Raw genomic sequence first — 17,345 nt, 5'->3', positions numbered from 1 at the left:
CAGATCTCTACATATTAACTTCTTCCTAAGATGCTGCACAAAGCCTACCTATTCGACCAAGCCTTTGGGCATCTCCCCTGGTATCTCCTTATGTGATTCCGTGCCAACGTTTGCCTGCTTTGCATGAAGTCATACGTTGTTGCTGAAACTATGACTACTCACAAAGGTGTCGCAAGTCATTGGCTTGCTTTTTTTCCTTTGCCATTAATCTGATCCCAATGCACAACTGATCCATCCCTGTGATATTTCTTCCCTTGCATTCTCTTCCTATGACTATCAATACTCTTCGAAGGCGTATTACATTTTCCTATCCTGCCATCTAATGTCTGGAAGAGACTGCAGGAGTTCCTGCAGTACTGTTGGAGATACTTCTGCAACTACAGTAGTTCAAACTTTTCATAGGACAGAACACCTTTATATAAATTATACAATTTAATACTATTTGGTTGATCATACGTCAAATTCAAATTACATTGGAAAACTATCAAGACAAAGTATTACAACCTCAAAAATGCAAATTATATTTACGATAAATAATGCAAGTTCCTTGCAAAGAGTTAGTGTCTGTAAATTAAGCAACAATCCACTCTCCTGACAGTGACATTCCATTCTATCAGAGTGAAAATTAACCGAGCCCACGAAGTTCTGTGTTTTGTGGAAAGGATTTTCTATTTTGGAATCATGTTTGGATATTTAAAGCCAAAGTACAATGAGGTAACTCATTTAAGCACTAATTCATGAACTCAACGTGCCACATCTGATTAGAGAACACTGCTGATCACCGGTGAAGTGTTTTCCTTGCAGAAACCTGTGTATTGGGAGCCAAAGATAACTCATGACTAATGGGACATTTTTCGTGGTTCAGTATTTCTCAAAGGGGAGATACAATTTTTCCACAGTACATTGCAGTCTATATTGTAGAACTTTAACCTAAGCCGCTGCCACAATGTGGCAAGACATGTCGAGTACCACCATTCTTGCCGCATCATTGCTTCGCACATCTTAGTGTTGATGATCTAAATGACACGTTATTCCAGAAACATGACAGATGTAGCTGAGAAATTATATAAACCATGTGCCTCATGATTACTACAGACCGATGTCTTAAATGCAAAGATCAAAGAACTGTAATTAGATTACATCACTTCCATCTACTGCTGTACAAAACTATTTACTGGAATCTGGAGATGTGGGACAATGATTCACTGCGTACCCATGCACACAAGCCCAATTTCACAATGACTCACGGCGTATCCATACACAAGCCCAATTTCACTGCAAACCAGGCACGACAATGACTCACTGCGTACCCACATACACAAGCCCAATTTCACAATGACTCACGGCGTACCCATACACAAGCCCAATTTCACTGCAAACCAGGCAGGACAGCGCACAGAAGCTACTTTTCTTTTCCCTTCTCCCTACTGTAAATCTGAATCACAGTCACACATTTTGCTTATGTTGGGAGACATGCTGCCAAAATTCTTGCAAATTGTGGGTGAGTAGTTAAGCTCAGTGCAGACTACAGAGTTGGTAGAAGTGCCATTATTTTCAAGCTATGATGTTAACACCTACAATTATACTGGTATTTTCTTTGAACTACCATTACCCAATCTTGATGTTGTCTCCACTTCATTGATTTATAATTCCAGCTATTGATATCACTAGGTTCCTTGTGTTTGCATTCGCGTTTCATTCCCATCTCTTCCAAAGCTTCCTGATCATACTGTTTCATTCCAAGAGGCACACTATTTACAGGCACAAGGAATGCCCAGGTTACAGTTCTGTGATTGCGATTCCAGCACAATAACTGTCCTTGTCCTCAATGTTTCTGCGATATCGGAGGCAGTTACTCCAGCCATCCCTCCACTATTGCCCATCTCTCTAACACTGACTTTGACTGCTCCCATGTTTCCCGTCCCACCTCTTCCAAAACTACCAGTGTATTTCAAACAAACATTTCTCTTCATGCTTCTTGAGTTCTTTCAGGTGTTTCTGAAGGAAAAATGTCGTTCTCCCCATCATTACTTCCATCCTTCTCCTTGAACACATCAACATTAAGAACTTTTTCACCCAGAGAGTTGTGAATTTATGGAATTCTCTGCCACAGAGGCCAGTGGAGGCCAAATCACTGGATGAATTTAAGAGAGAATTAGATAGAGCTCTTGGGGCTAGTGAAATCAAGGGATATGGGGAGAAGTTGGGCACAGGTTACTGATTGTGGATGATCAACCATGATCACAATGAATGGCGGTGCTGGCTCAAAGGGCCGAATGGCCTCCTCCTGCATCTATTTTCTATGTAACATTGTTTACTCATGAGATGTGGATACCTAGTTTTAAAAGCTACACTATTTCCATCAACCTCTTGATAACGTCTATAATATCTCTTTGCTACTGGCATTGGCTCAAAGCCTCTGGGCAGCTGTGAGCCACCTGCCCTGTGTGGAACACTTTACAGTGGGCTCACCAATATGTTGCATCTGTCAAAAGTATAAAGTGCTTTCCAAAATTCCAGGAACCAATTAAATAATTCATTCAAAATCTACAGTTGGAACTTTTTTAAACATCCGTACACTTTAAAAAAGGCAACACAGAATTAATATACCCAAAAAAGTACAGACCTCACCACTGAAATGAATAGATTTGCAGAGGTTCAGTGGCCATCTGGGGAACTGCTCTGTTCACAACCCACCACATCAGACAATAGACAATAGACAATAGGTGCAGGAGGAGGCCATTCGGCCCTTCGAGCCAGCACCGCCATTCAATGTGATCATGGCTGATCATTCTCAATCAGTACCCCGTTCCTGCCTTCTCCCCATACCCCCTGACTCCGCTATCCTTAAGAGCTCTATTAGGCTGCAACTGTAACTCACCACGGGACATCCAACTGTCCCCTGCGCCAGGCTGCCCACCATAGGACCTCTAACTGTCCCCAGTGTCAGGCTGCCCACCACAGGACATCTAACTGTCCCCAGTGTCAGGCTGCCCACCACAGGACATCTAACTGTCCCCAGTGTCAGGCTGCCCACCACAGGACATCTAACCGCCAACTCAGCGTCAGGCTGCAGCAGCAACTCACCACAAAAATGGTCCATAAGTTGGTAACCTTGGTGTTTGTCGCAAACACTTACATGGAGTGAACTAAGCTGTTTCAACTGGAATTGCTAATATTTTCGTGTAAGATCGTCTTTTAAATTGAGGTTAAATATTTGTGGAATCAATAGAAAAAGACTATTATTTTCTGCCTCCACCATAAATTGTTTCTTTTGCAAACGACTTACTGAGACTCCATCTGATCCTGTCATACTGTTAATTCCCAAGTTTAATTTTAAATGTTTCTTGCTATGTCACATTCTGCCTCCACAAACAACATCCATATTTGCTTTCCCCTGCAATCGCAGGAGATGCAACACCTGTCCCTTTACCTCGCCCCTCGACTCCATCCGACCCACGTAGTCTTTCCAGGTGAGGCAGAGGTTCACCTGCACCTCCTCCAACCTCATCTACTGTATCCGCTGTTCCAGATGTCAACTTCTCTACATCGGCAAGACCAAGCGCAGGCTCGGCGATCGTTTTGCTCAACCCGCCTTAACCAACCTGATCTCCCAGTGGCTCAGCACTTCAACTCCCCCTCCCACTCCCAGTCTAACCTTTCTGTCATGGGCCTCTTCCATTGTCAGAATGAGGCTCAGCGCAAACTGGAGGAACAGCATCTCATATTTGGCCAGTTTACACCCCATCGGTATGAACATTGACTTCTCTAACTTCAGATAGTTCCTCTGTCTCTCTCTTTCCCCTCCCTCATCTTAGTTCTCCCACTGCCTTCCTGTTATCCACAACATCCTATCTTTGTCCCGCCTCCTCCCCTGACATCAGTCTGAAGAAGGGTCTCGACGCAAAACGTCATCCATTCCTTCTCTCCTGAGATGCTGCCTGACCCACTGAGTTACTCCAGCATTTTGTGTCTATCCATGTTTGCTGCACTCATTGCCAACACACATCCTTTCCCCACTGTTTAGATAGTTCTTACTTTTAAGATGTGCAATATACTTAATTAAAGCACTGTCAGTCAGAGATAACTCTGGAGGAAATTTCAGCACAATTTTTCTTGGTGAGATCATGGTAAAAATGCATATCACCCAGCACATTAACGTTAACAATATTTGTTTAAAATACTACTCCAGGCCTATCAAAAAGCAATGAGCAAACTGTAAGTGGTCTTGATTAGATTAAGTGAGTTGCTGTAACAATTTTTCAACAAAATATTACATTTTGTTTATTAAATTTGCACTTTGCTGCAACATAGCCTCTCGGGCATCATATGTTGCTTTTGCATTTATAATTGCAATTAAAATATATTTTAGATTAATGTACAAATAACAAATAAAGTGTACACACAAGGTTCATCTATTGCCATGACGATTTCCATTATATAGCATGCGTTGATTATCTCCGTTTAACAAGAAGCTCAGGCAAGGGTAATACACGTTTGACACGGTAGCGCAGCGGTAGAGTTGCTGCTTTACAGCGAATGCAGCGCCGGAGACTCAGGTTCGATCCTGACTACGGGTGCTGCACTGTAAGGAGTTTGTACGTTCTCCCCGTGACCTGCGTGGGTTTTCTCCGAGATCTTCGGTTTCCTCCCACACTCCAAAGACGTACAGGTATGTAGGTTAATTGGCTGGGTAAATGTAAAAATTGTCCCTAGTGGGTGTAGGATAGTGTTAATGTACGGGGATCGCTGGGCGGCACGGACTTGGAGGGCCGAAAAGGCCTGTTTCCGGCTGTATATATATGATATGATATGACATGACCGCCTGCCTGGTCATATTGGGAATTTGGAGTTTATACATGTGCAGTGTAACAGTGCAAACCTCTGGGATCAGAAGTTCTCCTTATTAGTCTTGCATACGATTATTTACTTCCTTTGGGAAGATTATTTAATGGGCTCTTGCATTGAATATTTAAATCTACAACCTACTGACATACACACATACAAGGGCAAGCTTGTGTATAGGAAGATGATGTTATGAGGAATAGGAGCAGGTTGTGAGGCTGTTCAAGCTGGTTCCATCATTGATCTGCTTCCAGAGATGCTGGGGGAAGTCCAATACTCTGTAGCAGGAACCTGCACCCAGAGGAAGCTATAGAAGTGGACACAATTACAACTTTTAAAAGACATTTGGACATATATTGTATAGGAATGGTTAAGAGGGCTATGGGCCAACACAGGCACATGGGACTAGCCCAGTATGCCAACTTGATTGGCATGGATAAGGTGGGCCAAAGGGCCAGTTTCTGTGCTGGACAGCTCTATGACTCGGAGATCATGATCTTTGACTTCAGCATCAGTTTTCTCCACCATCCCTTGATTTCCAGAATACTCTGGTATCCAGCTCTGTGCTAAGTGGTAGAGCATCATTTAAGCACCCTTGGTCCTTCCCCCGGAATATCATGAGATGCACCACGCTGTGCTTTGAAAAAGACGCTGCTTGGGCAGCAGGCTCCTGTGCCATGACACTGGCCTTCCCCCTAGTGCCGCCACTGCCACTGTTCCTGCCTCGACCTCCGTGACTCTGGCGCAATTCCTGCCTGCCTTTCCCCCGTGTAAAGGGACGCTGGGACTTCCCGCTATATACTGGGACCGCCCGCCCCCCCCCGTGTACTGGGACCCTGAGACTTCCCGCTGCATACTGGGACCCTGGGACCGCCCCCCCTCCCCCCCCCGTGTACTGGGACCCTGAGACTTCCCGCTGCATACCGGGACCCTGGGACCGCCCCCCCTCCCCCCCCGTGTACTGGGACCCTGGGACTTCCCGCTATATACTCGGACCCTGGGACCGCCCCCCCCCTCCCCCCGTGTACTGGGATTTCCCACTCTATACTGGGACACTGGGACCGCCCCCCCCCCTCCCCCCGTGTACTGGGACTTCCCACTCTATACTGGGACACTGGGACCCCCCCCCCCCCACTCCCCCACCCACCCCCCCCCCCCCCCAGTGACTCTAGGACTTTGCCCCCTGTGTGCTGGGACCGCCCCCCACCAACCCCCCCACCCCCCGTGAAATGGGACTCTGGGACTTCGCCCTCTGTGTGCTGGGACCGTCCCCCCACCCCCCGTGTACTGGGACCCTGGGACTTCGCCCCCTGTGTGCTGGGACCCTGGGACCGCCCACCCCCCCCCCCCATGTACTGGGACTCTGGGACTTCGCCCCCTGTGCGCTGGGACCGCCCCCCCCCCCCCGTGTACTGGGACTCAGGGACTATCTGTCCTGTGTGCTGGAGTGCTGGGTCCCTGTGACCGGGGCCCCCCCCCCTCCCCTGCACCCCCCCCCTGCACCCCCACCCCCGTGTACTGGAACTCTGGGACTATCCGCCCTGTGTGCTGGGACTTTGTCACGGTTCCTGCCTTCCCTCTGTATGCCGGGGCATGCCTCTCTCTCTTTGTTTCACGGCACAGCTTTCTCCTGTCCACAGCTCTGATAACAATGGTACTACATTACTTGTATAATAACTTGTAACTATGGTGACAGGCTCAGTGGTCAGCGAGCACTTTGAGCTTGTTACCATGGAGATGTCTGTGCGCTGGGGGGAAGTGTGTACCAGACAAAGAGAAGGGGAGACAGGGGCATTCTTCACCTGGAAGGGAAGGTGGAGGGATGCGGACGGTGTTTGCTCTGGAATGATGAGCGATACGTCAGGGCAGGCCCCAACCTCCTCAGTGCTCACTGGCTGAGGCACTGACCCTGATCTCACACATCCACCATGGCCTCTACACCTCACAGAATGGTGACACTCCCGGAGTGAGCACAAGCCAAGGGCCAGGGCTTGCATCAGGTTCCCAGCCCAGAAGTGCTGTCAAAATGCAAGGACTCATTTAGAGCTGATTCCAATAGAGAATATGACACAACTGCTCTCTCCTGCGAGCACATTCTGAGCACTAGGTAACGTACCAGCGTGTCCAGAAATCCATTCATCTCATTAACTCAGATGACCGAGCTCCCACTGCATCTGTGGTAAACAACCCCAATGATTGACAACTCAGTGCCAAAGGGCCAGCTCGTATACGTGAGACTGCAGCCTTCCTTCAGCCAGGAAACATTCCTACTACAGCCACAGTCTCACTCTTCTGTGACTTAAGAGTACAGGCCTTTCCTCGTGCCACAAACCTGCTTGTTCTGGAACCATTCTTGAGAAGCTTTGCTGCACCTCCCCTTCCAGCAGGCAACCCACACCGTAGGCCTGACTCCCCCCCATCGTAGGCCTGACTCCCCCCCATCGTAGGCCTGACTCCTCCCCACCGGCCTCCCAGGAGGCTGTGGCAAAGCCGGGCGGCAAATCCTGCCTGGGCCAAACGGAGCCTCGATGGCAGTATACAGGGTGGGTTTTTAAACCAATATGTAGAAGAACCGACCAGAGGGCAGCCATCCTAGACTGGGTATTGTGTATTAGTGAGCGATCTTGTTGTGCAAGGCCCCTTGGGCAACAGTGACCATAATATGGTGGAATTCTGCATTAGGATGGAGAGTGACACGGTTAATTCAGAGACGAGGGTCCTGAAATTGAATAAAGGAGACTTTGAAGGTATGAGATGGGAATTAGCTAGGATAGACTGGCAAATTATACTTAAAGGGTTGACGGTGGAGATGCAATGGCAAAGATTTCAAGACCGCATGGATGAACTCCAAAAATTAGTCTAGGGAAAAAATAAATGGGGAAGGCGGCTCAACCGTGGCTGACGAGGGAAATCAAGGTTAGTGTTAGATCCAAGGTAAAGGCATATAAATTGGCCAGAGGAAGCAGCAAACCAGAGGACTGGGAGAAATTTAGAACACAGGAGGACAAAGGGGTTAATTAAGAGGGGGGGGGGGAGAGCATGAAAGAAAGCTTGCGGAGAATATAAAAACTGACTAAAAGCTTCTTCAGACAAGTAAAATGGAAAAGATTAGTGAAGACAAATGAAGGTCCCTTACAATTAGAGACAGGTGAATTAATAATGGGAACAAGAAAATGGCAGAACAGTTAAACAAGTACTTTGGTTCTGCCTTCACTAAGGAAGACACAAACAATCTCCCAGAAATACTAGGGGACCGAGGATCTAGTGGGAGGGAGGAACTGAAGGGAATCCACATTAGTCAGAAAATGGTGTTAGGTAAACTGTTGGGACTGAAGGCAGATAAATCCCCAGGGCCTGATGGTCTGCATCCCAGAGTTCTCAAGGAGGTGGCCCTAGAAATCGTGAATGCATTAGTGATCATTTTCCAATGTTCTCTCGACTCTGAATCAGTTCCTGTGCACTGGAGGGGAGCCAATGTAACTCCACTTTTTAAGAAAGGAGGGAGAGAGAAAACAGGGAATTATAGACCAGTTAGCCTTACATCGGTAGTGGGGAAGATGCTGGAGTCAATTGTTAAAGATGTTATAGCAGCATATTTGGAAAGCAGTGACAGGATCGGTCCAAGTCAGCAAGGATTTATGAAGGGGAAATCATGCTTGACTAATATTTTGAGGATGCAACAAGTAGAATGGATAAGGGAGAGCCAGTGGATGTGGTGTATCTGGACTTTCAAAAAACCTTTGACAAAGTCCCACACAAGAGATTAGTGTGCAAAATTAGAGCACATAGTATTGGGGGTAGGGTATTGACATGGATAAATAACTGATTGGCAGACAGGAAGCAAAGAGTAGGAATCAACGGGTCCTTTTCAGAATGGCAGGCAGTGACTAGTGGGGTGCCACAAGGCTTGGTGCTGGCACCCCAGTTGTTCACAATATATATTAACGATTTAGATGAGGGAATTAAATGTGACATCTCCAAGTTGTGGATGATACAAAGCTGGGTGGCAGTGTGAGCTGCGATGAGGATGCTATGAGGCTGCAGGGTGACTTGGATAGGTTGGGTGACTGGGCAGATGCATGGCAAATGCAGTACCATGTGGATAAATGTGAGATTATCCACTTAGGTGGCAAGAACAGGAAGGCAGATTATTATCTGAATGGTGTCAGATTAGGAAAAGGGGAGGTGCAACATGACCTGGATGTGCTTGTACATCAGTCACTGAAAGTAAGCATGCAGGTACAACAGGCAGTGAAGAAATGGCATTTTGGCCTTCATTGCAAGAGGATTTGAGTAGAGGAGCAAGGAAGTCCTACTGCAATGGTACATGGCCCTGGTGAGATTGCACCTGGAGTATTGTGTGCAATTTGTAAATTTCCCCGGTGTGGGACGAATAAAGGAATATATATTACTATTAATTTTGATCTCCTAATTTGAGGAAGGACATTATTGCTATTGAGGGGATGTAGGTTTACCAGGTTAATTCCCAGGATGGCGGGACTGACATAGGATGAAAGAATGGGTCAACTGGGCTTGTATTCACTGGAATTTAGAAGGATGAGAGGGGATCTTATAGAAACATATAAAATTCTTAAAGGATTGGACAGGCTAGATGCAGGAAAAAAGTTCTCTATGTTGGCAGTTCAGAATGAGGGGTCATAGTTTAAGAATAAGGGGTAGGCCATTTAGGACTGAGATGAGGAAAATCTTCTTCACCCAGAGAGTTGTGAAACTGTGGAATTCTCTGCCACAGAAGCAGTGGAGGCCAATTCACTGGATGTTTTCAAGAGAGAGTTAGATATAGCTCTTAGGGCTAACGGAATCATGGGATGTGGGGAGAAAGCAGGAACGTGGTACTGATTTTAGATGATCAGCCATGATCATATTGAATGGCGGTGCTGGCTCGAAGGGCCGAATGGCCTACTCCTGCACCTATTTTTCTATGTTTCTATGGTGAGCCTCAGCAGTGGGGCCTTGGCAGCGATGGGGCCTCGGTGGTGATGGTGGAGCCTTTGCTGCGGTGGTAGGGCCTCGGCAGTGGTGGGGCCTCGGTGGTGATGGTGGAGCCTTTACGGCGGTGGTGGAGCCTTTATGGCGGTGATGGTCGAAACTCAGCGGTGGTGGTGGAGCCTCGGCGGTGATGGTGGGCCTCGGCGGTGATGGTGGAGCCTTTATGGCGGTGATGGTCGAGCCTCGGCGGTGATGGTGGGCCTCAGCGGTGATCGTGGAGCCTTGGCAGTGGTGGTGGAGCCTCGGCGGTGGTGGTGGAGCCTCGGCGGCGGTGGTAAAACCTTGCTGCGGTGAATCCTCGTGGGTCGACCCACAGTTGGCGGTCAATGAGAGCGTGGGGGAATCTCGGTGAGGGAGGGGGAGAACAATGGACAATGGGGGACTGGCGTGGGGGAACTGCCACGGGGGGGGAGAACAAAGGAGGAGCCGATGTACTTTGTAACTTTGCCAGCACACTAGGTGGCCGCTTTTTGCAAACCTTGGGTATGGAAGCAAAGGATTTCACTGTGCCTTGTCACATGTGACAATAAAGTATTCCAATCCAACTCGTCTAAGGTAAGGAAACATAAGCTGTGCACAGTATGCTCGGAATTGTCTCACCTGACTGCTATAATTGCAGATAAAACATCTTTTGTCCTTTCCTCAAATCCTTTGCTATCCTTTGCCCTTCTCAGTACTTTGTGCACCCACTGATTGGCTTCCAGTGCCTTCCAACCTCACTATTCCTCCATTCACAACCTCACATCTTCCCGTACTATCTATCTTCCACCTACACGTTCCCACCAATTCAGCTAACTGGTCTGTCTATCATGACACCTCTCTCCACGCTCCTGACACCTCTCTCCATGCTCCCCACAATGAACATTCCCACCTCATTTGTCAAATCAGCAAACTTGGAAATCTGACGTAGATTGTGAATTACTGAGACCTAGATCCAAGTAGCAGCCAATCAATCTTAACCAAACACGCTCCAATTTACATCCTTATGTCCATTTTTATTGGGTTAATTTTGCTTTTATAAAAAATGCTATCCAATGTATTAAACTCAGCTGAAAACATGCTTCAACTGAACGAAGTTATTGAAGTAAGAACTGAGTAAGTTATTATGCTCTTTGAACGTACTCCACACAGCATTGCTGATCTTCGAGCTTAGTGCCAGCACTGTTCCTGTGATCCAATAAACACAACACTTGTAGTTCTGGTCACCCCATTGCAGGAAGAATGCGGAGCCATGGAGAGACCGCGTGAGTTTACCAGAATGCTGCCTGGATTAGGTAGTATTACTAGAAGGTGTGGTTGGACAAACTTGGATTGTTTTCTCTGGTGTCTTGGAGCTTGAGAGGAGGGAGACATGATAGAAGTATGTGAAATTATGAAGGGCATAGATGGGGTAGACAGTCAGAACCTTTTTCCCCAGGTTGGAAATGCCAAAGACGAGAGGGCCTAGCTGTAAAGTAAGAGGAGCAAAGTTTAAAGGAAATGTGCAGGGCAAGTTTATTTTTACACAGAGGGTGGTGAAGTCTAAAAAAATGCCACGGATTGGTTTATATTAGAAATTGTTGTTACACTTGAAGTTTTTTCTCCTCATCATCCTCCCCCAACCACTCCCACCCCCACCCCCTCAACTCCTCTTTAGGATTACACTCTCCCTATCACCCCAGTGTGAACTCCATATATTCGGCCTGAGATTGAGAGCCAGTAAGTAACCATGCTCTTGATCAGACATTTCCTGCACACACATTTTTCCCTGTAATTTGAGAGTTTAATTGTCTTTCCTGCATGTTAAAAACAATTTCCATACTTTCCTTGCGTTGTTTTCCATATGTGCATATTGGAAACTGTTTTGATCCAAAGTTATAAATAGCATAATTAAATAATATACACACTCGTGAGCGATCTTGAAGGATATTGCACATTGTAAGGTGCATTATTCTACAAATTTACCTTAAATGTCTGCCCTCATTGATATTCACGTACATTGCACTGTTAACATCAGAAGCCGTGTGCACAGTTAGTTAATGAATACAGAAATGAGGGACTTCACAAACTCTGTCAATTAAGTTTGTTGTTGCCAGTCTGCATCTCTATTTTGTCAGATCACAAAATCAAATAGGAATTGCTGACATACCAACTTATTGCAATAAATTTGGATAGAAATCCATTATTTAATGGACAGTATGGAGGAGCTGCACACAATATTTGAAATGTCAGCGTGAAAAGTATTCCCCAGATTACGATCATTGGCAAATCAAACAATGCCCCAGGCCATGCACGGATAGGTCACATTAACCCTGCTACTCTTTCCACACACACTGCCTGAATCCTGAATTGTTCCAATATTTTCTGTTTGCATGCTATTCCTGGATCAGAGGCAAGACCTGCAAGAGTGTGCCCCCTCAATCGTCGAACGGCAGATTCCAAAGCAGTGGATTCAGGTTATTTAGAAGGTAGACACAAAGTGCTGGAGTAGCACAACGGGTCAGGCAGCATCCAGGTTATTTAGTTCACTTTGTTTATGTACACAAAGCCAAGTAAAGGTGTAGAAACTTGAATTTAAGATGGTTAATATTAAACACAAATGTAAACAATTTATCAATCTCCATCAATGATTAAAATTGAAAGTATATGACTCTATCCTTGCAAAAGTTAAATTTCACTGCCTAGAGGAATTATCCAGCAGTATTTAAAACATACCCCGCCATTAAACACGCTTGTGCACATCACTGTAAATGGCTTAATGTTCTTCCAGTGGACTGCCAGCCACTGTTCATGCATCTCAAAGCTGGGAGTATCAGTGTGATGCAACTTGACAAACTGTACTTCAGGCTGGTAATTGCTGAACACAATCTTTGTACTGTACTTCCACAGCTAAGAGGAGCTAAATGTTGGAAGTGGAATTCATTGCACAAACATTTATATAAGACTTCTTCAATATGCTGCTGCTACTGTATTTGTGCACTTGCTCCACCATTTACAGCATCTGCAATACATGCAAAGTCATACATGGTTTGCAACAGCTTGTTTATGTTTATTCATAAAACATTTGCTGACTCAAGTTATTCCTTCTTCCCCAGTGCTATCAATTCCTTATACTTTCTCCTTCCTGAATAATGGAATTATCTTTCTCCTCCAGTCCTTCCAATCTTAAAGTCATCTCTTCCAAATCTCTGACAAACCACAAAGCTGTCTCATTTATGCAGTGCTGCTTTGGGGAACATTTGATGGCTTTTCCCCACTTTCTTTAACCTCTGGTGTCAGTAACCTATTTGTCACCATCTGATTATTTTCTGATATCAATGGGTGCAATTATGTTAGTGTCAGAGTCATTGAATACCTTCTCCAAGGAAGAGGATGAAGTTATAGCAAATGTCTTGCAATGCAAAGTATCCCCTCCCCTGTAAACTGGCACATTCATTTACTCCTGAAAATATTTGTCTACTTTAATTTACAATTGCAGACCTGGTGTATGTTTCCTTTTGTGTTTGTTACTTACATGGGTGTTAAATCAACAGGCTGGGCTTGTGTGGTCAACAACTTGGAAGTGGATTTCTGCAAAGCTCCCTGACATTGCACAGTGTTTCCACAGACCTTTGACACACACGGCCCTCAGGACTTGATTCACAGTGGCATTCGCCACAGAAGCAGCAGCATATTGAAGAAGTCTTATATAAATGTTTGTGCAATGAATTCCACTTCCAACATTTAGCTCCTCTTAGCTGTGGAAGTACAGTACAACACATGTGAATATAATGCAAGAAACCAAACTCAGATCCCCACAGAATGGAATCTAAACTGGGAAATGAAAAGCAGGAAGTATAAATTAAATATAAATAATGCACAGGAAAAGAATAACAGAAAAAGTTGAATGCCTTTCTTTCCAAAATTCTGAGAAATAAATTGTGTAAATATGAGATTCCACGTATAAAATTAAATTTTCAGGACCAGCACTTAACACACAATTCACTTGCTCCCAGGATACCAGCCCCAACATGTTCTGGCATATTTAGTAGAGAACTAGTGGGCAACAATCTCAAATTCATGTCACTGTGTTCAGCGCCAGATCTAGAGGGTGAGGGTCAAATCCACCTTCCAGGGGAGAGACTTTTCTGACAAAAACTTTCAAGCTTTTTTAACAACATATCAGATCTGAGAATATGTTTTATGAATTTACTCTGCAGTAAATTCTGTGAGGGCTGTTGGTTCCACAGCTGGCAATATCCAGTCCAATGTGCCTATCACTTACTTTTCAAGGCAGACTTCTAATTGTTGGAGGAATGGTTCCATTATGTGACCCAAGGGGGCATTTCCTCTGAAGTCCATTGCCTGTTTAGATGTTGACTCACCTTGGTTTGCATTTATGTTTTGTTGTACGCATAAGATATTGTGAATTATCAAGTACTACACTTACAACTAGAATAATACTTTGCAGGAATGCAATATTTAAACAAATTACTCTCCAATATGTGTAAAATTACACTCTGGTGCATCTTTCTTTCCATTCTGAAAGTATTTTGGTGCACGGCATTGGCAAACTCTAACATGTGCACAGGAACATTTTCATGTCAAACAAGTCAATGGGTGGAAATGTCAATCGTGGTTTTGGCAAAGTAGTTATTCTTAATTTACTACACTTTGGTTTCATTTAAAAATTGTTCCAGAATCCTGTGCAACATACATGTTTTTTCCCCAAATTATTTGAGCAAACACAAAGTGCTGGAGAAACTCAGCAGGTCAGGCAGAATCTGTGAAGGGAATGGTCCAATGATATTTCAAACTGGAGTTTAGAAGGATGAGGGGGAAACATCATTAAAAATTACTGAATAGTGAACGGCCTAGATGGAATGGATGTGGAAAGGATGTTTCCATTAGTGGGAGAGTCTAGGACGAGAGAGCACAGCTTCAGAATTAAAGAACGTACCTTTAGAAAAGAAATGAGGAGGAATTTCTTTAGCCAGAGGGTGGTGAATCTGTGGAATTCATTGCCATCGCCACTGTGGAGGCCAAGTCAGTGGATATTTTAAAGCAGAGATTGACAGATTCTTAATTTGTAAGGGTGTTATGGGGAGAAGACATGAGAATGGGGTTGAGAGGGAAATATACATAAGCCATGATTGAATGGTGTTGACTCGATGGGCCAAATGGCCTAATTCTGCTCCTATGGCTTATGAACTTAGCAGAAGACGGAAAATTGACAAAAAGCACACATTGCAGAAGCTGGCACTTCTTTACAGTATGAAGTATTTTTGTAGCACATCCTACCTGTTGCTGTCCTTGTACTGGTAGACATAGCATCCTTGAGGCATTCCTGTCTCTTTGTCCAACGTGAAGGCAATCTTCAACTGTAAAAGATACATTTGTTAGCAATGCACTAATGCTTCAAACAGTTCAGTCAAGTCAATGAGATAATTACAATGAATATGAAACCCTGTGTTAATGACAATGAGCCAGGTTCAGCTCCTTCCACAAATTATGCTCATGCTGCACGTTCCCAATGTGATTGATTCCACATAAGAGTGAACAGATTAACAAAGCAGATATAAAAAGGGGAAAAGGACGGTGCTACTTTCAAATATATCTATAAATCAAGTTAAATATTAAGACAAGAGAATAGAGTTAGCCTTAAAATGGGACCACAAGGTACTAAACTCAATTCAGTAGAAGAATGAGCAGCAGTGATCGTGCCATGATTGTCATGAATTGCACCATTCTGTTCCATTCTGAGAGGTTGATGCCTGATATATACTTCCACTAACATTGTAACAGTGAATGAATGGCCAAACATTAGTTTGAACTGATCTAGTGACAGCAAGTTCTTCCTGAGAGTATCCAATGTCAGCCATCTATAGATTATCTATAGATATATTTAATTTAACACAGTGCCATAATCCACTTATCCCTGAGGAGTCCCCGATGTTGATGGATATTCAGGACATACAGCATTTTAAGAAATCTCCAATAAGCCACGCTAAGCATATGCTCATGTTAAAGGGAGAAACCAGACCAAATAGTTTTGGTGACCGTCATGCTGAAAGAAAAACTAAATATTCATATTTGCTTCCCTATACACCACGGTTTTCTTTTTGAGTAATTGATTTGTTTGTTTATGAAATTTCTTGAACTCTCCAGTTACTAACCATTGTCTCTGAGAAATCAATTTATGATCTACTTTAAGACTTTAGAGATACAGCATGGAAACAGGCCCTTCTGCCTGCCCCATGCCGACCAGCGATCACTCCGTACACGAGCGGTTTCCTACACCCTAGGGGCAATTTACAAATCTGTAAGTCTTTGGCGTACCTGGAGAAAACCCACACCTTCACACGGAGTAAGCACAAACTCCGTACAGACAGCATCCGTAGTCAGGATCAAACCTGGGTCTTTGACGCTGTAAGGCAGCAACTCTACTGCTGTTCTTTATGCCACCCATAATTTATTACATATGACGTTTTTATTTACAAACCCCAACAAATTCATCAAAAATAGTTTACAAATTTCCATAACTTTTCAATGTTATGCATGTGTTCAAGTAATGTTTTGTTTCCACTGCGGTTTGTTTTATAAATGATCATAAGCACCTTCCTCTTTCTGCATGCACGTGTTAACTAGCAGGGCAAAGCAGAAAACCAAACTATCTTGTAAACTTCATTGGAAGTTTGTGTGATCTTGAAATACCAACTATTACTTTGTATTACTGTGAAAGCATTGCCGTTTGGAAAGATCGCGTTATAACCAGAATTCTAATTAATCTTTGCATTTTAAGAATATCAGCATTTAACATTTATGGAATTTATTCTACGCACTGTGGCTAACAGTTTACCTTTCTCAGCTCTCTTTACATATTCATGTTTTGAAAATTCAAACTCAAATATCACTTTACCCATTGAATGCTCAATAAATACATTTTAATTTGTCTTTTATTTCAGAAGATGTCAGATAAATACAAAGGGACATGTTTTATAGCAGATAGTTATTTATCGTGTTTAATCGTACCGGGAACTTCCAATAACTTTACAATGAAAATCCTTGACTTGAAAGTTAACTAAAGATAAACTATATGAGTCTGTTGGCACAACGCTATAATCAATGGGCCATACAAGAACAGCTCTGAGAACAAAGTAGGTAAAGATAGTACTAATTTGTAAATGGTTATCAGCATCATCAGATTCTAATCCAGGACATCTCAATGTGAGAAGGGTTTGGGACTTCCAGTTTGATTACCTGGAAACCTGCCCCCCCAGCTAGTTCTCATGACCACGGTGCTCTACTCTGCACTGAACAAAAGATTGCTGCTTGCAACCTCTATATAATGTAATGCTTCGTTAAACCACAAAACCTAAAGTTATCAATCAGCAGAGATCAAAACAACTGCCAATATAATGTTAGAATAGCAATGGCCATTGTGGCAAACTTTAATATGATTAAGTTAAGAAATTTACAAAATGCTCAAAAGCCTTCTCTTCATTATTTAAAACAGTCATCCTTTTAGTTAC

The 17,345-nt window shown here is 44.1% G+C and overlaps 1 protein-coding gene across 1 annotated transcript in view; it reads right to left on the bottom strand.

The window, feature by feature from the left end:
* Positions 1-17,345, bottom strand: part of dis3l2 (DIS3 like 3'-5' exoribonuclease 2) — a 150,959-nt gene that overhangs the window by 41,821 nt on the left and 91,793 nt on the right. The window contains exon 14 of the mRNA XM_078410894.1: positions 15,115-15,194. Coding sequence (XP_078267020.1) covers positions 15,115-15,194 — 80 coding nt within the window. The remainder of the gene's footprint in view (positions 1-15,114; positions 15,195-17,345) is intronic.

This window comes from Rhinoraja longicauda, chromosome 13, assembly GCF_053455715.1.
Source record: "Rhinoraja longicauda isolate Sanriku21f chromosome 13, sRhiLon1.1, whole genome shotgun sequence".
In the NCBI taxonomy this organism is placed as follows: domain Eukaryota; kingdom Metazoa; phylum Chordata; class Chondrichthyes; order Rajiformes; family Arhynchobatidae; genus Rhinoraja; species Rhinoraja longicauda.
Note: the sequence above shows the minus strand (reverse complement) of the source record. Positions and strands in the feature narration are given on the sequence as shown.